General features: G+C 35.4%; 1 protein-coding gene across 3 annotated transcripts in view; it reads left to right on the top strand.

The window, feature by feature from the left end:
- CEP170 (centrosomal protein 170) overlaps positions 1–23,984 on the top strand; it is a 95,953-nt gene that overhangs the window by 18,405 nt on the left and 53,564 nt on the right. For 2 of the 3 annotated variants that reach the window (XM_082277302.1, XM_082277301.1), the window contains exons 1-3: positions 15,674–15,726; positions 15,844–16,006; positions 18,644–18,778. In XM_082277302.1, the coding sequence (XP_082133428.1) occupies positions 15,700–15,726; positions 15,844–16,006; positions 18,644–18,778 (325 nt within the window). In that variant the 5' untranslated portion in view covers positions 15,674–15,699. Of the gene's footprint in view, positions 1–6,128; positions 6,275–11,090; positions 11,181–15,024; positions 15,106–15,669; positions 15,727–15,843; positions 16,007–18,643; positions 18,779–23,984 lie in introns of those variants that run through there. The other variant, XM_082277303.1, reaches the window with a different exon arrangement.

Below are 23,984 nucleotides of genomic sequence, written 5' to 3'. Positions count from 1 at the left end.
TCATATTTCCTAAGTATGAGTTCATCTTCCCATTTTGATGAAGAATTTCAATGGGTTTAAGCATAAATTACCTTATTTATGTCCTTTGCCTTTTATTTTGACAGCCTTTTGAAGGAATACTTTGATTAACCTCTATGGCCAACACTGTAGTTTTCTTACTTCCCCTTGTGAAGTGCACTTGAGTGTACAAAAGGTCCATAAATATGTCAAAAAATATTTTTATTGATCATTAGCCTAAGCCATTTAAATTTAGATGGGTATTTATTTATTTAAGGGTTTTGAGGAGCAACATTACACATTACTGTGGCATGAAATATGGCTTCTGTAGATTGAATTCCAGCTCTCAACAGAAGGTTCTTCAGCCGTGCAACTTTCCTTTTTTTGTTGTTTGGGTTTGCTGTTTTTGTTGAGTTTTTTCTTACAAAAGATACTCTCTTTGTTAACAAAATGCCTTGGTATACTAGCCCTTGGAACTGGTGAGAGTAGTTTCAGTCAGGAGGCTGTTGTCTGTGCAGCCCTCTGTCTCCCCTTCTGGGGTGACAGCAATGTGAGCAGTGAAGGCAGCAGAGAATTACGGAAGCACCAAGGATAGTTTCATGAGTAGACATTTAGAAGCTATCCTAGAGTATGACTTATTTTCTTGGTTTTATAGTCCCTTTGATGGCAGAAGAGCCGTCTACCCTTTACTTTGGAAAAGTGGTCTTAATTTTCTAGCCACCCTATGTGTGGCTTTAAGCTTATTTGCAAAAGAATTAGGTGTTCAGAGATGTAACAGAAATAAATGAGACCATTTGAACACCAGTATGTTGGGTGAAACTAGGTACTTTAGAATGAAATGCTGATGGGTTTGGAACTTAAATATTCAAGACTAAGGTATTTCAGTGTTAAAAAAAGCTCTCTCCGGTTCCCCATTTACATGAAACCCTCTCTACAGCTACTTGTGAAGATTTTACCGTAAGTGTTAATGAATTTCTCATGTGGTGGTGTTGAGCATGGTAGATGAAGTCAGGAGGAAGTTAATAATTCAGGAAAGGTTTTTCATGATGTGCGGTAAATAAGGCACAGGCTAATCACTTGATGAGGAGAGGAAAAAAATACTGATTAACTGATTGTTAAGCTCTTTGTTTTAACCTGAGTACGGTAGAGTCCTGATTAAAATATGTGATGTAGTTAAAGGTTGTTTTCTAATGCATGTATGTAAGTAGGTTAATTATGATCATCCACAGAACACTTTGTGTGTTACACTACCCCAGTTCAGAGGGTTTTACAAAGCAGACAATATTACTGTGCTGTTTACCACTTATAACTTCCTAGGTTTAAATCAATTATTTTTATAGATTACTTTTTAATATCAATTATATGGGTACAATAATCTTCTCAGGGTTGAAGTTACCTTCAGTTTGGTTTTTTCTTTCTTTGGCATAGATTTCTCCAATTCAGTCAAAATCAGAAGTGCTGGCACTGGTATTTTTTATTGCATTGAATAGTCAATAAAGGAGTCATGGTAGACGCTTTTCCAGTGGGTGTTGTTTGCTGACTGCATTTCTTTGTGATTTCATTACCAGCTTCAACTTCAGGTCGTCTCCAGTCATTACTGGCTCCATTACTGCTCTCATTTCTGATTTCTCCCTTGTCATGGCTTACTTCTGATGTTCTCCTTTCCTGAGTCCTGATTCCAGAATCTGTCTAGCTTCAGTTCAAGTGTCTTGTCCTGGTGTGGTGGGGTTCTCTTCTGTGTCTTCTACCCCTGTTTGTTTCAACATTGGATGAGTTGAAAGTACTGGGGAAAAAATGCTTTATTTTTGGTTCTAGCTGGCACTGTAATACTAAAACAGCATGCTCCACAAACTTACTCAACTACCTCTATGTAGACAGATGTGTTGAGAGAATTTATCTCTGCCCTTGTTGAATGAATATACACGAGGAAGGTTTTCAAAAGCCTCTTGCTTGTCTGCATTTGGATGGATTTGCACGAGAGCAATAATGCAAGGTACAAACTGATACTCAGACCTCCTGCCACATTTCAGTACCAATTTGCATATACAAGCTATAGCTAATATTTTTTTAAAGGTGATGACATAGAATGTTTTGCTCTAACCTTGTTTTAGAAATATTTGAGTCATTTCTTCAGAAATTTCCCCTAATTTACCAGGCAGTTGTATGAGAAGGTGAACTTAATTTTAGCAAATATTTTAGCAGCTGGAAACAGGAACTTATGAGGCCAAATAATGGGCAGCAAAGGGTTCTGGCTTTGTCAGCACTGTGTCTCGGCTTGGTGCAGGGCTTTTTTTCACATTGTTTTAAAATAGTCATAAGTAGAATTTGTTGTACAATGATAGGATAATTGTATACCATTAAAATTACACTATTTTCAGTCTTAATGTGTAGGACTGCAGTGCTTAAAAGTTGGAATTTCAGACATATATTATGTTTCATTTGAATTTTAAACATAGCTTTTTGTTTCTCTGTAGGATTTGTGTCTCAGTGTTCACTGATAGTTTAGTTGGAGCTGTTTTCAGTTACAGGCAAATACAAAAATGTAGATTCTAAAATGCTCAAATTTGAGATTATTAAGGATTTTTATTTGCAATAACATGACTATCAAAACTAATCTTGGCAGTATCTCTTTAGTCATTTGAAATTGGTTACACCCATCTTTTGGCTGCATAATACAGGATCTTAGTTCTTAGGAATGGATTATATTTACAGGGATGATGCAGCCAATTTCCCTGTAGCTGCATCATCTGTTTTAAATGACTTATTACCCACATGTTCATTCTGACACGCTGATTACTGCCTTTTAAAAGTTGTAGTCCTTCACCATAAAAAGCTGTTTCTTCTGCAGACAAGGAAGTACTTTGCAGCTCCCATAGATGTCTCAGCGACTGACTTGCAGGTATCTGGAATGAAGCTTTGAATGATCAAGTCTTTATGAAATGTTTGCTAGTTTGGTTAAAGACTTCAACACAATACTGCCATTTTAGGAAATACTGATAAAACCAAATGCTTCAATAAAGCATTTAAAATTCTTTTTTCTAGGGTAGAAATATTTCTGGTAAATATTTGATCTGAAAAGTGTAGTCTGTACTGGAGTAAGACAGGTCCATCTGGGACAATATCCTGTTCTGCATAAACAAAGGCTAGGTAGGGAAGAGAGGTTTTAGGGTAGGACAGTGAAACCTCCTAGAGAATCTTCCCAGCCCCTCAAAATGCACAGTGCATGCATTTCCTGGGCTATAGGTGGGGTCAGTGCATGTAACAGGATTGATAATAAGCATTCATGAAAGAAAAAAATTGCCTTTTGAACCCTGTGTAACCTTTTAGTATCCATAAAATTTCATTGCAAGAATTACCAAGACCTAAATTTACTCTGTGTAAAGAGCCACTTCTTGTGATCATTTTGCACCTGTCATATAATAATTTAATGTGGTATCTCCTAGGCAGTGAAGCATCTTTCATCCTTGTATTGTTCAGAATACTACAGCCAGAGCACTTAAGACAGCAGTATATTAAAAACGTTATAAGCCTCCATAAAGTTTTTGGGGTGCACTGTAATTGTCCACATACTGTCTGTATGACTAATAAGTGCACAGTTCCATACCCAATTTTTAATGCCCTTTTTTGTTCTGATATTAAGCAACTGTTGCTACTGGATCGTGTTTTCAGCCAGTTTTGCTATGCAGATTCCAGCATAGCTCTGATCAAAGGCATTGGTTTATTCTAAAGAATACTTTAAAATAAAATATGTATCTGGGTTGATGGTTTCTTGCAGTTGAGACAGCAACTGTTTGAAAAGAACAACATTATTAAGTTCGATAGAACTGGTGATGGACTTTTAACTACAAATGTGCTGCCAAGCTGTATGGCAATGATTGCTCTGTATAATACATTTTTTAAAATTTTTTGAGATAGCTTAATTTAATCTGTTTGTTGTCAGGCTTTATCATTTGTGGGAAGTTTGGGGTGTTGGTTTTTTTTCCCCTAGCTCTGGTTGCTGACCTACTTGTCTGTTTTATAAATAATAATAGTTTTCCTCTTTTAGAGTCAGTCTGCCTGTGTAAATTACAACATAGTTTTTACTAAGAAATTTTTCCAATTTTCTAATTTTTTTTATATCGTCTTGGAGATTTTCATATGAATTTCCATTAGAGCAGGAAGGCCAAATGGTGCAAATGTAATTCTGATAAACAGATGGGAAATTTTAAAAGGTAGTAAAATATAAACAGTATGAGGAGCTTTGATATTGAACAGCATGCTTGCTGTCAAACATCCGTTTAATTTACTTGTTAAAATCTGGAACATAGGCTGGCCATTTATGATACTTCCTTTTCCTTTCTTAAAGGAAACTGAAAAATGTCATTTGATTGACCCAGTTTATCTTGTAATTTTAAACTAGATTAAATTAAAAATGTTAATTTCCTTCAAAGGTGCTGAAAAAGCCATTTTAATTATTAAAACATGTATTTAGTAACTACATCACTTTGAGTTTTATTTCAGCACATTCTTATTGTAGATGTAATTTTTAATCTTTTTAGTTTCTAGGAATGAAATATGTTAGAGATGCTGTACTACTTATGTTGAGTCAGATAACGTTAAGTGGATAACATACATTTCACTTGAATGTGTTGTGATACAGCTGTGGGAAAATAATTCTATTGTACGTATTACTGTAGAAGAGAGTACTGTTGCAATACATATTTACTTTTTTATTGAGTAACTCTTCAGCAAATTAAGTCATTCTAATTTCTTCCATGTGGACTGCATTAATTTTTTCAAACTGGATTGGCAGCTCTGCTGGTACATTTTAGCACCTGACATGGGATGCTTTTGACTTAACTGTTTTTTAAATATCTGCTTTGTCAAGTCACATGCAGTTTTGACTTAAACTTAGTTATCTTTACATGTTTTAGTAATTTGTGGTATCTCCTAGATTGTAGTTTGTCTGACGGCATAGTACTGGCATTGTCATTTTATTCAGTGTTTCCATGTTAGCCTTCGTTTTGAGGACCTCATTGAATTCTTGGTACTATTCAAGAGTACGCTCAAGTCCACTTCAGGCTTATGTCTACTTACAGTACATTTGCTAACCTTGCAGAAATTCACTAATTGACATATAAATAGAAGAGAAGAGAAATGCCAGCTATTTGGTATTGAGAGAAAAGCAGGCTGGTTGCTTTCGATTTTCTTTAGCTTCTCTTTTAATGAATGCAGTGTGGTTATGAATGAATGAAATAATTGCTTTGGCTTGCATTTCCTTTAAAAGAGGTTTGGAATACTCCTAAAGGTTTTTTCAACTGTTAGCCATTGAATTACTCTGAAGAGAGCTTTAATCATATTTTTGTCCGGTTTCAAGTGCATCATGTTATATGAAGAAGTTTTCCATAAAAGATGCTATCCAATTTTATGACATTTTAAATAGCTGTGGGTTTTTTCTTCTGTTTTATGGAGTATGTTGGACTTTTTATTGATAAATAAAGGTAAAGTTTTGTAGGAATACTTCTTTTGGATTTAATACTTACAGATAACTTCTAATTTGTTCATTTTGCTCTGCTTTGTTTACAATACTAAATACACACTGTTAAATTTCCAATATACACATTTTATCATGAAAATCTGAGATGAAATAGAAGCAAAAATCCCACCAATTTAAAGCTCCTTTGATTTGGTGCTGTACAGAGGACTTGAGCTTTAAATCAGATGAGGTAGTTCTTTGTCACAGGAAAATGTAATGACACACTTGCAAGTTACTTGCTGTACTTTGTGAATGTTTGCCACATTGTTTATTGGTTGTGATAGTGAAGCATTATTGTAGCAATTATCTTAATAATAAGCGGTCAAATGCTGAAAGCTTTCTGACAACTTGACATACAACTTTGGCATTAGCTAGCTGCTTGTTCCTCTTGCAGAAGGTTACCAATTAAATTTGCCTAGTTGCATGAAGCAGAGCCTGAGAATATGTAAATCTGAAGGCTTGTCTCTTCCTGTGATTGCTGGATTCAGTACATGGTATTGAGAATACTGTCTTTTCAGAGGCTTTTTGTATTCTGCTCACAGTGTTTGCTGAGCAGAAACTGTAGCTAAAAATAACTAAAATGAATTTCTCTGTCTCTGTTTCTTTCTCACTGCAGGATGACGTAGCTTTGCCAAGGATTTATCAGCTAAGCAGAAAATGAGCTTAACATCCTGGTTTTTGGTGAGCAGTGGAGGCACCCGACATAGGCTGCCACGAGAAATGATTTTTGTTGGAAGAGATGACTGTGAGCTGATGTTACAGGTAATTGTATCAGCCTTCCATGTGCAACTGCTCAGATCGTGAACTTAATGCACCAGCTTCATGCATTCCTTTTGAAAAATAAATTCCCCAGATGTTGGGGGAACAGTTTTTTCGAAGAATCTTTTGTGTCCATAGAAAAAAAACTTAGTTTAAATGTATTGCTATCAATCATAACTTAAGCTTAAGTTACTGCTTAAGTACAGAGAATCACATTTTCTTTGTATAAGTCACATGCAGAATGCAAGAATAGAAGATGGAATAAATTTTGCAATATGACCAGTAAAGTAAGTAGACTGTTTTCCATAAAATGTGATAATGTTAAGAGAGCTGGCTGCTTTTGAAAGGAGCCTTCTTTTTTCAGCAACTTGTAATCTAATTTAGTCACATGATTTGATGTAACTCTGTCCCTATGCCCTGATTGTGTTGTACAAGGGAAAATGAAATTAGTAGAGAAGAGTATTTCTCTATCTCTAAGGAAGTTGAATGACTCAGTTTCAATAGAATTGAAAATACACAAGTCAAAATAGCTTGATCCTTCAGTAACTTCCTCAACTTTGAGGATCACTCTGTGGAACTCTTAGATGTGTGTAGCTGTGTTGTTATGTAGCCACATTCATGCACTTTGCCCTGTCAAAGCTGTAGTCCTCTGAGCTGCCTTTTGCTAAAATATATTTTTTTGAATGACTAATGCTAGTATTTTGGGAGTTTCTTCTTAAATTTTTGTCTTTGTTTACCATAGAGCTCTTAAGAAGATTGAACTTCAAAACTAATATTCTCTACCCTTCCTACCATTCAATAAAGTATTTTTTTTAATTTTTTTGTTCCCAAAAGTTGTGTATGCAGCCATTATTGGCCAAATTAGAATCTTACTTGCAAATGAAGTGCCAAGAGATGTAATCCTACATGTAATACTCAGAATGTAGCATCTCTAGTAAACTGCATTAGACTCTTAGCCTCAGAAGGCATTCAGATGTTTTATTGGTGATGTTAGAAAGCAGTTGAAAATACTCTTAATTTCTCTTTAGCAGCAGATAGGATGATGTCTTGGTAATTTATGTGGGAAGTATTAAAAAAAACCCAAACAAACAAGAAACACACAGATAAACCCACCAACATCCAAAACAACAAAAGAAAGGCAACCAAAATGCCCCACCTGACTGGTTCCAGCCCAGTAGGTTATAATCCAGAAATGCTTTTATTTTACTAGTAACTTGTTTTAGAGGGCTGTAGTCTGTGAATAAGGGAGTTTCTTCTTTCTCTGCTGTGCCATCCATGGTAGATCAGTCCTTAGAGTGAAGCATTTATTCTTTTGTGTTACTGAACTTCACCTTCAAAGGTAGCTGCCTCTTTGATTAATACTGTGAATAGCTTTGAGTTATTTACAAACATTATTTGTTGTGTATTTACTTCAGAGTTAGTGAAAAAAAATCAAGGGGCCTGGTGACTTCCACGAATATTCTTTTTAGCTTGCTGGTATGTTAGGTCTACATGCCAGCATGACTGTAATACCACACAGTGCTTCAGGGGGAGGAACCCACCCAAAGAAAAGCTAATAATGTGTTCTTGTTCTGTATGTATAGCTCTTTGTGCAGGACCTTCCTTTCCACTCTTGACAACTTGGTTGTTCTCTTACTGCAAAGCATGTGGACAATGCATGATGAAGAAAGCAGAATTTAATGCTTTTATTCATAATTGCTTGACAGAAAACATGTTATAAAGGCTTTAATGAAAAGAGTTTCAACTCCGTTTCATGCTTGATAGACCTCAGATCTGTACCTAACACTGTTCTAAGAGCCTTTGTTCACATCTGGGAATACAGATTTGCCTTTTTTTAATAAATAAGGTGAAGTCTTCCTGTTTAGCTAGCATCAGCCTGCTTGTGGATAAATACTAAATTTTCCCCTTCTTTCACCTTTATGGTTAGAAATCTTTATTTGAATGTTGATGGAGAAATCATCTCCAAGAAAATAAAATACATTATTCACAATATCAGAATTATTTGCAAAGAAGAATGCATTTATTTTCTGTATTCTGAATATTTTCTTAGTAGTCTGGATTGAATTGAAGAGTATCTATCTAAAATCATACCATTTACAAATTTTTTTTAAACTGAGGATGGAGTTTTCCTCTTTATATTCATATGGCTCTTAACTGCAGTTATTCTGTGATTCTTATTTCTGCAGTCATATATAAATCTTTGTACTGGATCTGGCTGGTTGGTGGGGATTTTTTAATAGAAGCCATTACAGTACTGTGTTTTGGATTTGTGACCAAAACACTGTTGATAACACACCACTATTTCAGCTGGTAGCTGTTTCAAGGCATTCTCTCACTTTGCTCTTCCTACACACCCTTGATTGGGGGGGTGCACAAGAGGTAGAGAGGGAGCACAACCAGGGCAGCTGATCCAAACTGACCCCGTGACATATAATGTGTTGTGTTTGGCAACGAAAACTGAGCAGGGGGTCTTTGGGGAGGATACCCATTGCTCAGAGATGGTCTGGGCACTGGGCTGCTTGTGGGAGGTGGTGATTGCCTTCTCATTGCTTGGTTTGTTTTACTTCTTCTTCCTTCTTCCTCTTTCCTTTGCTGCTGACACTTTACCCGTGAGTTCTTTCCTTTTGCTCTTCCTGTTCTATCCCACATCCCGCTGGGGCAGCGGAGGCTGAGTGAGCAGCTGTGTGGTGTTCAGCTGCCAGCCAGGGCACTGCAGTCTTATTAAAAGGAATTTTAAAAGCCCTTAAATTTGAGTGGAAGGCTGCAGTAACTAAGCCAAAGGAAAAAAGGCATTTAAAAGACTTGCACAGTCTTTGCACCTGTAAAGACCAGCTGAAATGAGTAAAAAATATGTCCAGTTATATGCAAGTAATCTGAACCCAAGGAGAACTGTAATGTTCTTCAGAATTTCAAGTGTTTCTGTAAAAGCCACGGTCTTGAGTAATCATTCTTAGTATTTCGGTTGATGTGACACAGTATCATGAAGCTTTGGGGATCTTTTTCTGTCCTTTCTGTTTTAATTTATTTTTAAGAGGATGTAGCACATAAAGATAATTAAATAAATTATTATTAATACAGTATGTATTTGAATAACAATGTTGAAAGTAGTTAAGAATTTTTTTCAATAGCTTAGGTAAAAATAGGGTAATTCTTGGTGCATTGGTTCCACTTGAGTGTGGAAAAATGTAATCTCTGGTTGATATTGTAGGCTCAGCAGAACATGCACATCAATGAATTTCATTGTATTGAGATTGTTTTCACTTGAAAGGTTACTAAGTTAGTAGAAAATGAACCGTGTTGCTGTGTCTTCATCTGCCATTAAAAACACTTAACTGGTGTAGTATATTAGTGCAGCTTATAGTGGCAGGGAACTTGTTCCTTTGTCTGTCTCTTCCTTATTCTCCACTCCTCTTTGATATCCTGCCCTCCCACTATACCCCCCAAAAATGCAGAGCAAAATAAAAAGTCTAAAAATAAAATAGTAAGTATAAGCAGAAGAACACTTATTTTACTTCTTTGAGGAGAAAGCAAAACAGTCAAAAAATTACATGGAAAGGAAGAATGAGAAAGTAAATTGGAAATAAGGAAAATAATAGCAGCAAGTCTCAAGAAATAGAGAAGGAATGAGGTGATAACTATGGGATTGCAAGAGAAAACATTTCTTAGGAGTAGTAATTGTATGTCTTGATGCCTTGAACTGGCTAGTGCACCGGTAAGGCAGGACTCCTAGAACTGGCAGACCACAAATGCTGGTACACAGAAGTCTCAGACAGAAATGTACCATTCTCTGTGCAATACAGTCCTTAAAAATGAGTTGAGTAGCAAGGGTAGAAGATGCAAACCTGAAATTAGGAAGGATGCTGGTGGAAGGAATTTGCTGCTATGCAATCATGTTGTGACAGTGCACTAGCAGAATTACTGGCCAACGTGAGATCAAGTGTGGGCAGGTGGAGAAGATGAGCTGTGGTCTCCATTCACTTGGAAACTCTTGTAGATGTCCAGGTGCTGACCATATGCATCCGTGTAGGAGCCATACATCCAGCCCCATCTCCCTTGCTTGCCATCAGCACCCCAGGCTGCAAACCCTTGGCCATGAGTGAGTGCTGAAAGAGAGACTTGGCTGTTACGGAGCTGCTGTTCTTGGATGAAATAGTAGCAAGGATTGTTCCTCATCTGTGTGGTGATGTTCAGATGTGAAGTAAGAATTCATTAAATAAATAAATTGATACTGAAGTGCTTAAGGAAGGACTGAGAAAGTCAGAACTGATGGGAATAGTAATTCAGGAACTGCTCAGACATTTAGTGATGAGGCTATAGCTAATTGGTTCAGGAAATTGACATCAAGGAGAAACAATTTGAATGCTTGTATACTATGGTAATTATCCCAGATGCGTGACAGGAAATTGTGTGTTTCAGAGAGAGCAGCAGCACCCCGAATCGTAGTCCTGATTTGAAAGATGCATGTAATTAAGGGGAGAGAGTAAGAAATAAAGTGAAGTTGATGATATTAGATTAAACATCATTGATACTAGAGTGGACTGAGAAAAAGAAAACCTTTGGATGAGCTATATCTGGATCTGACATCATCATATTTAGGGAAACATTAAGAAAATAATTATTGTGATTTAATTTTAGGATTCTGCTATGGGTACCTGATTTGTGTTAGAGATTGTCTTTTTCATATGTGGGACTAACTTTTTTATATAATTTGAATAAATGTGCTATGTAGAAAGAAAATAATCACACTGCTCTAGGAAACAGCCATAACCACTTCATGTGGTTTTCAAATACCTGTTTTATTTTCTTTAATGTATTTTAGTCACGGAGTGTGGACAAGCAACATGCTGTACTCAACTATGATGCCTCTACAGATGAACACCTGGTGAAGGATTTGGGCAGCTTGAATGGGGTAAGTTAACATCAGAAATGGATAGCTCCTCATAGTGTTCTGTATCTTCGTTTTGAGATTTCTTTGAGCAATTATTAATTGTACATGAATACCTTTTTAATGCAAGACTGGAAATGGGGGAACATTCAAAAGGAGAGCGTAGTCTTTGCAGGGGTTTTCCACTGCATGATTTTTAAAGGGCTGCAGTTAATTCCAGTAATAAGGGACCTTGGCAGTAGGAAAAGCTCAGAACATTAAAAAGGAATATGTTATACTTCTGTATTTCAGAATTGTAAAAAATAAAAGAGAGTCTTGTATATACTGTGTAAAAACACCAACGTATTTCACTCTCTAAAATGTACGATTATGGTATGGATTTTATTTCATGTGCTATTCCTTTTTCTCCTGCTACGATAGAGAAAAGAATGTTGAACTGTACTTCATATGTGGAAAAAAATTAAGTATGCAATAACCATGTTGTATAAAAATCCGTTTAACTAATTTAGTTTTTCAGAATCATTTTTATTAAAATCTCTATGAATAATTTGTGTCAAGTAATTGCAAACACAGGAAAAATCCAAAGTTATGAGAAAAGTAAAGATTCATATGACATTTTATGTTATAAGGCTTTTCTAGGAATTGCATATTCAGTAGTCTAGCTAAGCATCACTTATTATAAAAGTTCTTAATATTATAGCAAATTATTTAAATTGTAGTAACTTTGTCATAATTTTGTAGCCCTTTCAATACTTCTTTATGAACTGTGTATTTGCACTATTTACGGTTGTTATTTTATGACTTTAAATGTTTGGCTCTGTCATGAATATGTACAGGATAAAATCATGAGTTCATCTGTGACTGCTTATTTGAATAATACTTAGAAAGTTACTGATAGTGAATGGTTTTGTCAAATGCTTCAATAAATTGAAGATGAAGAAGAACTCTCAAGTTACTGCCTTTTGATCTTGTAGTGCATTTCAAAATAAAACTCTGTCACTATCTCTATTAGCTTTTCTGTGTTTTAAGGTAACTAACTCAGCCTTCCAAGGAGTCAGAGTCTCAACTCTACGTGAAACCACTGAAGGGCTATATCCTTTGAACAGTTGTAGACATACAAGGACTTTGGTCCTTAAATATTTAATATACTTCTGTATTTTCAAAGTCGGTGCGCTGTTTCAAGCCAGTGATGAAGAATAAGTTCAGCACATAGAATTTTTTTGCTGACTATTTTATTTTATTCCCTAATTCTTTAACTCCTGTAGTCAGTAGGCATATCATCAGATTTTCATTGCCATGTCACAAAACTGGAATTTAATAGAAATATATGTTAAAAGGCCTTCTTTCAACTCCTTTTTTTGCCTCTCATAAAGAGCTTTCAGTGATTTGCTTCACTTGATCTAATTCATTCTCAAGTTTGAGGTGAAGCTTCTGTTGCTTTAGAGCTGTTTACTCAGAGACATCAAAGGAACTCTTTCTTCCCACGGTTTTGGGACAAGGAATATCAACTCAGAGGAGTTCAGTCCTTGCTCTTTGTCTTCATAATGTTTTCCTTACTATCACTTTCCCATTATGCTTTTCTTTCATACCTCTGCCCACCTGGTTTCCGGTTAAAGGAGAAAACACGTTATTTTTGTAACACTGTACTTAATTGTGTGGCAGAACAATGCCTCAGTACCATATGGTGAACTAGGTAATAATTCTTCTAGTCTAGCTGCTGTTTTCACTGAGAACACCATGTCCCTAGTAGCCAAGTGCCTCTTCCAGTGCTTCAGCAGCTTCTACCCTTTCTTATTTTGCATACTTCATCAAAAGATTTATTTTGCATCTCTCCAGTTGGTCCCATCTCTTTTGAGAACAGATGCATACTTTTCTTAGTATACAGGACTACTCCATTCCTGGTGTGATGCACTTTAACCACTCAAGATAGTTCAGAGTGTAAGGGGAGATGGCTAATACCAGTACTTTTGTTTTGAGTGTTATGAGTCTTATGATTTCACAAGCTGAACTGTAATTGCACCTGATTCCCTAATGCCTGAATATTCTTATATGTATGGTTGATTCACACTCAGTTCAATGAAAAGGTTACAGGAGTCTTTTTTCCTGGACTTCTAAATCTAGAAGTCTTTATCCTGGACATCTAGATTTGAAAATAAAGCAAAAGTAAATTTGAGTCAGTTTCACATGAAGTAAAATTTTATTTCTGATAGTCTATTGTGACTCATTCTGGACAGTCCTGGGTTTTATTCTTTCTGCCATACAAAAAAGATGAAGGAATTTTTCTTTGCTGAAGAAAATGTGTGCAGTTGCTAGTATGTAATGAATATTTTTCTAGTATCAGTAGAATTCAACTGTACTTTCTCCTTTGACTTGTGAACTCAAAAACATACCAGAAGAAGTATTAAACACGCATGACTCTCTTGAATAACATTCTTCTCAGGAATATTTATAGGATATCAAAGTCCTTTCACACTGATGTTTCAGGACTGGATTGTGAAAAGCTTAGCAAACTTTATGAAGGCTTAAAGACAGTTGACTCTCACTATTTGAGGAATAAACTTTAGAAATCATGTGAATGGAATGATTTAAAGGGGAAAAGAATTCCTTATTTGCACAGTAACTAGCTTTTTCAAGCTAGCTTTGTCTTGCATCCCAAAGCATGTGATGAGATTGTAAAGCTCCAGTGGCAAAGTAACTAAGACTTGGTTGTTGTTTGCCATCAGTTCAGTCATGAGCATGAGGATATTGGTAGGCTGCACACACAGCCTTTGGAGTTCTCTGCGTTGGGTATGCTGCATGCACATGAATTTCAGAAATCCAACCTGGGAGGAAAAATGCATACATTCATATATACATACATGTCTGCAAGGTGGCCTAAATTTTGTTGGTTTACTAAAATTTAGATTGCCTTGAGGATAGTCTTCACATGGGTTCTTACCCTGGACTCTCAAAATGTTAAAGTGAAATAAATATGGCTGAAACATTACTGAAAGTTTCATGCTTACAAACCATTAAATAGTTGTACCTTTTATTCTTATTTCCCATGGAAGATATTTTCTGTGAAGTAGGTAAATAATTTTTTAAATAATGAAATAAACATTGTTTTCCTTTAGAAAAAGAAAATTAAATGGAAGATCCTCTTACTGTTTTGGGGAAGGAGATTGTTTCTCTCTAGCCACAGTTCATTTAATACTAGACTCATATGAGTGATAGAACCATTCAAAGATTCAGATTCTTGGCTTATTTAATTATTCAAGTTTTTCCAACTTCAAAGTGCTTATAAAATTGCATATTTCAACCATTTCTTTGTTTAGAAACATGTACATGTTGTAGAATTTTTAAGTTAGAAGTAGAATGATCCAGTAGGGTTGCAATATACTGAATTCTTATCGCTGATTTTTGGTGTTACTCAGATGCACTGACTCGATCCATGTTTTCCTTAAGTTCTTTGACAATGATTAGAAATAAGCTGCCTCAGAACTCTCATATCTAATGCTAAATGCTGTACAAATATGATGATAAATCAATTCTGGCAGTTAATTGGGTTTGAAAAAGCAAATTACAAGAAAAATAGTAAGTGGAGGTGCTAATTCAAGGGAACATGAATCAACACTTCCGTGAATCTTGCTAACAAGATTAAACGTGCAAGGAATTTTTCAAGGCCAGTGTGCAACTTGGTTAGCTACTGGTGTTTCACTTTTCTTTTGACTTAGTTTATTAAGTATCTGGCAGTTTGAGCTTATGGTTTCCTTGTGAATCACCAGTAGAAAATTTGTGGTGCTGAAAACTTTCTTATAAAATTAAGTGATCTAATTTTATTGTTTGGGAATTTAACAGTATTTCTTTCTGTCCTCATTTCTTTTTGTAGACATTTGTGAATGATGTGAGGATTCCAGAGCAGACATACATCACTCTGAAGTTAGAAGATAAATTGAGATTTGGATATGATATCCTTGCCATAAAAACGCGCAGTGTCGGGACACACTTTTCTTGTTAGAAGTATGGTTGTGTTAAATGAAGGGTTCTCATTACTACAAAAATGCCTGTATTAGAGAAAATCTCAGGGTTTAGAATATTCTTCCTTGGTCTGAACTATTGATAAAGTGCATTTCATTTGCTCTCGCTGCAAGAAACCTCAACTTTCAATTACAATTTAGAACATGTGTATCTTCTGTGTTGCTAAAAAGTACTACTTTTCTTTGAGGCAAATACATGAATATTTGTATCACATGCAATTGTATACCAGTAGAGAAGATAAGATTACAATTAATTATTCAGTAATCTACTGAATGGAAAAAAAATGACTTGTATTGTTATGACACTAAGGTATCCACTTAGTCTTCTGTTTACAAATAATAAATAGCTTCATTTGCTTTGATGAGTATGATAGTGTATGGTATCCTAAAAGCATCACCATTCTAGTGGCATAATAGGCTGCACAATTGTTGCTTTTCTGTAAAAATCTCTTGTGAATTCAGAATTTTTTTAGTATTTTCCTTATCATTTCCTACATACTAATCTTTTTACTGTGGTCAGGGGAGAGATGAGAGTCCCTGAAGAAGCACTTAAGGTAACAGTGTGCAGTTCCTGCATGTTTTTCTGCCATTGTGTAGTTATTATAACATAGGGATTTTTTTTTCCCATTCTTTGAGGGTTTGTGTTTTTTTCTCTATTTAATGTCATATAGCATGAAAAATTCACAAGCCAACTCCAGTTATCCCAAAAATCTTCAGAGGCAGAAGGATCGAAACAAAGCAGCTCCAAAAGTTCAGAGTCCAAGGTAACAGACTCCACAGCTGAAGTGCACCACAAAACTACAGAAGCCCTGAAATCTGAAGAAAAATCAGTGGGTAAGGTTCATTTTTTTTGTTGCAGAAGCACAAAAACTTGGAAAGGATGTTAATTTGCTTTGGTAGGATGCTCATGAAATTCTGGAATAGTAAAAATTTCACATATGTGAACTTTTAACCATACTTTAGCTGTAAATAATAATTTTTGGAAGTTAATTTCTACCTTTTTTACAGTAACATTCAAGTGTTGAGAAAATTTTTTTAAGAGAGATTTAATCAGCATTTATAAGATTTTTGCATGTCTCTTTCCCCAAATCACAAACAAATTTTTAGCATTTGTGGCAGGAAAACGCTATTTTTTGCTGTTTAACTGAAAGTGTTTGTTCAGAAGCAGTTTGTACTTTTTACCATCACCATTACCAAGTGCACTTTTTTTCCTTTGGTTGTTTGGGTTTTTTTCCTTTTTAAATGGATGGGAGGTTTTTTTGTTTGTTCTATAGCTCCTAGCATTCATTGTTAGATGTGTCAGGATATATCCTAAGTGTTCTATTGTGGTTTAAAGATTTTTAGGTACTGTAGTTTCAGCCTTGTTTCTGTATCATCTTTCATAGTTATTTAATGTGTCGTGGTGGCTTTGCTGTGAGTAACTTTATCTGGGTTGTATTGCATCCAGCTCTGGGCCCCCAGTATGGGAAAGATTTGGACTATTGGAGTGAGGCCAGAGGAGGGCCAAAAAGATGAGCAGAGGGCTGGAGCAGACAGGCTGTGAGATAGAGTTGTTCAGCCTAGAGAAGAAAAGGCTCCAGGGAGACCTCACAGCAGCCTTTCAGTACCTAAAGGGAGCTTGTAAAAAAAGAGGAAGAGCATATTTACACAGGCAGATAGTGATAAAAAACTAGGTGGAATGGTTTCAAACTTAGAGAGGAGAGATTTTGATTCGATGCTAGGAAGAAATTTTTTACTGTGGGAGTAATGAGCTACTTGAACAGTTGTTCAAAGAGTTTGTGGGTATCCCATGCCTGGAAGTGTTTGTCAAGGCCTTGAGCAAACTGGTCTGGCAAAAGACCCTTCCAACCCAAACCATTCTCTGATGAACTTAAGCATGAGGCTTGGTGAAGTGTAGTGGATATAACCACAAGAATGAGAAAGGGATCAGGTATTGTTGTTTCCTTAATATAGGACTGTCTAGGTCAGATTTTCTTAGGTCAAGGCTGTACAATTTTGTTTAGGTTTCAGGTATTCTTCCAGAAGACTCAGTTGCCTTCCCCACATACGGGATTCTGTGCTATACCTGATTAACCTGTTTGGTTTATTGTCTAATCCAGCATCCTGTTAAGCATACACAAAGTAGCACAGTGGCCGGGGATTTATCCTCATCTTCTGTTTTTCTTTTCACTCTTCCAAAAATAGGAGTCAAACTTAAGGATATGGATTTATATTTGAGTGCAACTCTCAGAAGCTTTTTGGGGATTGATTCTCACACTGTTGCTATATAAATGCACATCTGTTCACTATTGCTAATTCAGTGCACAGGAATAGAATTATGGAATGGTTTGGGTTGGAACAGACCTTAAATAACACATATGTTGCACCCCCTTGCCATGGCCAGGGACAGCTTTCACCAGAGCAGGTTGCTCAAAGCCTCATCCAACCTGTCCTGGAACACTTCAGAGATGAGGCATCCACCAATCCTCTGTGCAACCATCAAGTTTTTAAAAACAATGTAGTATTGACGAAGGCAGAATGCTGTGTAAAAAGAAAGTACTTAATGTCTTAAAATCGTGTTGAAACCTTTGGCATGGCTATGAAATCATCTGTGGAATACAAGTGTATAAAATACTGAAAAAAAAGTTGATGTTCCTAATAGGTAAAGTAACAGACAAGCTCCTAATACAGATTTTAACAGATGATTTTTTTTATATAAAGACTCTTTAAAGTATGTTCAGAACATCTGTATGATGCTAGAATAGCTAAATCTCTGTAGGGTGAAGTATTCTTCCAAAAAATCAGATCAAACCTAACCCAGCCAATTTATCATCAAGTTAGAAATTTTAATTATATCAGTGGGTTTTTTCTTATTTAATTTTTGCATTTAAATGTATTTAACCGTGTGTATAGCACTTCTAATTGTACTGTAATTTAACTAATACCTTTAAAAAACCCCAGCCTTTAAAACTGGTTGTGCTCAGTAATGTTTTACACACAAGGTACGTTTCAGCACTCTGTAGTAGCTGTCAGCAATTTGGAACCTTGGCAACATTGCAGAATTTGATCAGTTTTTCATGGAGTGAGTTCAGATTTCATTGGAAGGTCAATGTGGGTAAGAATGAGAATCTTCTCACAGAAATAGCAGCAAACAGCTTTTAGGAATGTACTGCTCTCTTGATGACTTCAAACTGAAAGAAGAAATAATATTTACAGTTATATCAGGGTAACAATAAGAGATGCCAGCTGCCTTTGCATAAACATTTGTGCCAGAAGTTTTGATCAGGTCATTAGTAAGCTTTTATATTTAGAACCCAGATCAGTTGTCCAGCCTCCAAGTTTGTTTTGTATTTAGGCAAATGCATGCAACCATTTCACTTCAGCTTCCAGGAGAAATGATCCAAGCAAATTACTTTCTCTTCATGTTATTTTGACCTAAATATCACAGCTAAACAGAAAAGTCATATCCTCTGCTTTGGGCTGATTTTATAGATCTTTCTGCCATGCCTCGTGGGACACCTCTGTATGGACAGCCAGCCTGGTGGGGTGAAGATGAAGCTGATGAAAAAGGTGGTTGTAAGCCAGATAGCAAGCATGAAGCAAAAATGCCTGAGACAGGGGCTTCGGGTAAGTCAGTTGTCTTATTTTTGTTTGGTTTATTTTTCTCTTTACTGAACTGCATGTATTCTTAATTAGGGAACTAAACAGATATTAATGTCTGGAAGTTTCACAGTTTGCATAGATGAAAGCCTGTTAAAACTTAGGGTGGTTTAAAAATACATATTTTGCGAGAAACGGTGCATTTCCAGAGATCAATTGCACATGTGATGTGTCAGTTTTCTAGTATATAATACAATTTTTCTATCAGTAAGTATATCAAATAACATTGCCTGAACCAGTGTGTCCTCTTTTTCAGTTTAATCCATATCTGTCATTTTATATGCATAGGAATATTTCATGGAAATAATTTCTGAAAATAAATGGTAGCGTTTTATATTTGTGCCTGACTTTTAGCTATATAAGGTTGTCTATGCTAACATTCTCTTCTGTAATTCAGAAATGCTGTATTAGTGGGAATTGCACATCATAGTTCTTGAAGTAAAGATTTGAGCAGTCTAAAGTTAAACTGGTAATGTTTATTGCCCCATAACAGAGACCTTTTTATTGGTTAACTTGTCTAGACACAGTATGTATTGCCAAAACTTGTATCTCAGTGCCTATAATTAGGCTTTTATATCTATCGTCAGGCATATAAATAAAGTGACTGCTATTCTAATAAAGACAGTAACTTAAAACTTGCTCAAGTTAGGCCAAAATTCAACCATGTTTGTTTAGCTCTTTAGACACACGTTTAAGGTCCAACAGTTTTAAGTTTGCAGTTTTTTAAAGTACTTTAATTGAGGTGAGAATTTCTCTTTTCTGTCATAGTACTTGCCTTGGTTAACATGAATCATATTTTGCAGGAGCTGGAGGGAAGTCTAAAAACATGTAGATCAAACTAAATGAACACTTCAGTGTAGTGAAAGCAAGGTCTTTGGAATTAACTTTTTGCCATAGCCTTTTTAATGACCTTTTTCATATTATTCTAAAGTTGTCATCATTCAGACAGTAGGGTAAATCCATTAAGATTTGGACTAGTATAAAGAAACCAGATGAAAACATTTAAATTTGTTTTCCCTCATTAAATATAGGATTATTGAAAAGTAATATCCTGAAGTCTGTGTTTTTGATGCGATGCCATGCCATTAGCAAGGCGTGACACAAGATGCCAGCTGGTATTTAGTAGTGTGCCTATTCTTATTTTTTATAATTTTAAATTGCTTTTTCAGAAGCACCTAATGGTTTACATGCTCAGGTATTTATTTTATCAAGAGATTTTTCGGCAAGTGACCAGTGCTTCTATCTTAGTTCCTGAGTTCCAAGAAAAATAAGATTCCAATTTGTACTCAAACTAATCATGGAGATGCCATCTGTTTCAGCAGTAGACAAAAATAAATTTGTTCTAGACTGAACTTCAGTAATTTTTGACATGATTTGCTTGTAAGTCATCATAAGGTAAATGATGAATAGAGAAAATGTATTCATATTTTCTGAAGTATTTAAATTTTTTTGTTTGTTTTCCATATATATACACTGTAAAAAACCTAAATTTGGGCCCAAAGCCTTCTTGGTAAATACATTTCTTCCTTTCTTTTTTTCAAAAATATTACAAATTCCTTTTACTTATGTTGTTGCTTTTGTTTAGCTATGAATGTATCTCATTAATAGTATTGATCTAACTAGAATGTAGGAATAGCTTTTATTTCCTCAAACTGAAAAACTCATAAAGCTGCAGGAATGGAATTCAGTTTGAAACAAAATACTGAAGAATAGCTTAGGTGAAAGGAAGACACGAGAAAAAGCCAAAACCTGACATTTTTGCAGAACTTTAATTTGTGAGGATGTAGAATTACAATTCCTTGTATAGACAAATGATTTATTTATTGTGATCACTTAATCTCTGAGTAGGCACTAATTGTATGTTCTACTAGTCTGGTTTTTGACTGTTGCAGATATTTTTTAGTAGTGTTGGCAGAGTGTCTGAGGGGAGAATCCATATAAGAGTTGGCATTTGCTTCTATGGACACTTCCACAGTCTCAGAACACTGTGTCTGTGTAGAAGTGTGCAAAAGACATTCTGAATGTTTTCATGCAATTATAACATCATAAGGTTTTTTGGGCTGCTTTTGCCTACAATTGCATTCTATGAAAAGATGAACTTCTTTTCAACAAATTATTATGTATTTTCTTCAAGCACTTAGGTTTTATAATGTAGATTAATATAATAGTAGGAAATCACTATGAAGACACACTTGTATGGAAGAAAATTGGAAGCTTCACAAGACTGTCATGCCTGAATATTTTTAAAATATAAGCCAGCTTTAATAAAAAATGTTCAAGATTGGTGCAGTTAATTATTCTTTCATGGGTTAAATTGTACTAAGTGTTTAAAACTGATCTAGGACATGCTTTTTAATATAAACTGTCTAAAAGTAAGTACATTACAGGTGAATTCTAAACTAACTCAAATCAATAAAGTCTAATAACATTTTAACAAAGTAATCCTATTAAAAATCTTTTGTCATGCTTTAATGATTTATTATATGATTATTTACTGAATAGAAGACTTGAATTCTAAGAGATGGGGCAAGGTTAATGAGGAGATTGAAGCGGGAGATTGGTTTCTGTTAAGCCAACCATAGACAATTAGTCTTTACAGTCTCAGGTTAATACGATTATTTCAATGTTACTGTATTTCTATCACAACACAAACTCACTAATGAAAATTATTTACAAACAGAGCAGAATAGTCTGGAAAACTTTGAAAAGAGAAGTCCTTTCTACATTTTGCAGATATCTGCAATGCTCCAGTTTAATGATCCATAGGTCTACTAGTCTGTATTAAAATGAACAGTTGTGTGTACATCTCTGGTGTGACTTTCTGCTGCAGCTGTTAAATGTCCATGTTATTGGCAGGTTTATGGGGTGTGTAATTATTATTATTGCCATATGTTACACTCTCACTTCCTGGGAAAGCAAAAACTGCATTCTCTGCTGATCTTTGTGCTAGTTGTAGAATTTTATGTCATTAATGCCTTTACCAGAAATCTAAGAAAAGACAGAAAAAGGTTTTTGAGAAGACTTTAGGAATCTGAAGTAATTCTTTCCAATTGGCATGAATTTTAATTCCAGCATTGCACAAGAAAATGTCAGATTAAACATTCCTTGGATTTAAGAAACAGTGTCATTTTCAGGTTAAGCAGGCTGACGTGAGAAATACCAGTGTAATCAGTGTGTGTAGATTACGTGCATTGTAACATGTGATGCTTAATCAGGAGTATTAGCAGTTAAGTTCCTAGAAGTTTGTTCTAGAATTTTGATGAGTTTTGTCTTGAAATACATGCAAGTGCTGCATATAAGGCTTGCTTTGCAAAGCTCTAGCAGCACATGTGCACAGTATGTCATGGGGAGCTTACAGAACTCTTTAGACCACTCACAGCAATATATTTAAGTAAGATTAGTTTGGCCCTTTTTTCACTTAAATTCCGTTAAAGCAGGTAGTTAAATGATTTATTATGAGAGATGGGGATTTATATACAATGCTGTTTTATATTTTTATTTTGAAAGAGCAATTCTGATTTTTTTCATAAGACTGGTTATGAAAACATTGAAAGACAAAGGTCTTCATATTCAATACTGGGTGGATCATTATATGTATTTATTGAAATCTTGTCTTTAAGTAAAAAATGAAAAGTTACTTCAGTGACAAAGCAAAAGAAAAAAACCCTGAAATGTAAGTGGGAAATAAAAAGTAGGAATATGAAAAGAAAGAGGAAGAAAAAAAAGAAATTCTATTAAGTATTTGAAAGCACTAAATTCAACTTCTTTTATTACACATACCATTGCACAGTCCCAAATATAAAGCTAACATTAAAAATATTTTGGGGTGTTGTGTAAATATGATATTTTGGCTGTTTCTTATACCTACTGCAAATGAATATATTGCTTCAGGTTTACAGACATTTTTTCCAGGAAGTGCTTTGTGAATTCCAGAACATTTTCCTTTACAGGTTTCATTCTTAAAATTGTATTTTTTAAGCAGAAAGAAAAGAGCATTACTAAAAAGTTGAAGATTGTGCAAAATATTTTCTGAGTTTCCCTATCATTGCAGATGATAACATATTATACAAAGGCAGTTTTACACATCTGAATAGCACAGACACCTATGATTTTTCTTGTCCAGGTTAGCAGGTAAAACGTTAAGATTCTGACTACTTGTGTGTGTAACTTGAGAAAAAAGACTTTAAAAAACCCAAAAAGTCCTTGAAAGTGTAATCAATTCTGCTAATGTCACAAAGTGAATGTTGCATTTCTGATGGTCATCTCTGAATACAATAGAATAGAGTAGAATAGAATAGAAATCCCCAAGGCTGGAAGATACCTTCAAGATCATCCAATCAAACCATCCAGCCAGATCCAGATGCCTCTTGCACACCTCCAGGGATGGTGACTCCACTGTAGTCCTGGGCAATCTATTCCAATGCTTCACCACCCTAACAGTGAAAAATATTTTTCTAGTATGTAATCTGAATCTCCCCTATCTCAGCTGAAGGCCATTTCCTCTGGTCCTCTCACTGCAGGCACTGTAGAAGAAATTGGCCTCCACCTCAGTACAGCCTCTTTTCAGGGAGTTGTAGAGAGCGATGAGGTCCCACCTGAGCTTCTTCTTCTCGAGACTAAGCAAACCCAGCTCCCTCAGATCCATCCTGTAGTAAAGGATCTCCCTGAATCTCCTGTTGGTTAAGCTGATGGTTTCCTAAATATTACATAGTTTCCCTCCTAGTCTCTCCTAGACTGGTTGTTTCAATAATAGTCTCAGTACAGCTGGGTAGCAGCTACCAATTATTGCTTCCTTGCTTGCCTTGTAGAACCAGTTGCTCAATTGTCTTTTATAGCTCTAGACCTTTGAAGAGTGAGAGCTCCCTTTTCACAGATAATCCTGTTAGTTTTTCTGCTCCTTTCCTTTTAGTCTTGCCAGTTACGAAATCTCTTCAGTCCTTGAAGAGATTGCAGTTCACAACCTACCCATCCCCTCATTTTCCCAAAACTCACTTGGGAAAAGTTGCCCTTTTTGCTATATGTATACTATGCTTATTCTGTTTAAAAAATTACGGAGCAGTGGCAACTACTATCTTCAGTATTTGCTTGCAGTTTTCTCCTAAAGGTGTCTGTATTTAGTCTGATATATAATTTCCTTCATCTTGGCAGATGACATTTTGTAATAGGATTTCAA

This window comes from Coloeus monedula (genome assembly GCF_965178545.1).
Source record: "Coloeus monedula genome assembly, chromosome: 2".
NCBI classification, from domain to species: Eukaryota; Metazoa; Chordata; class Aves; order Passeriformes; family Corvidae; genus Coloeus; species Coloeus monedula.
Note: the sequence above shows the minus strand (reverse complement) of the source record. Positions and strands in the feature narration are given on the sequence as shown.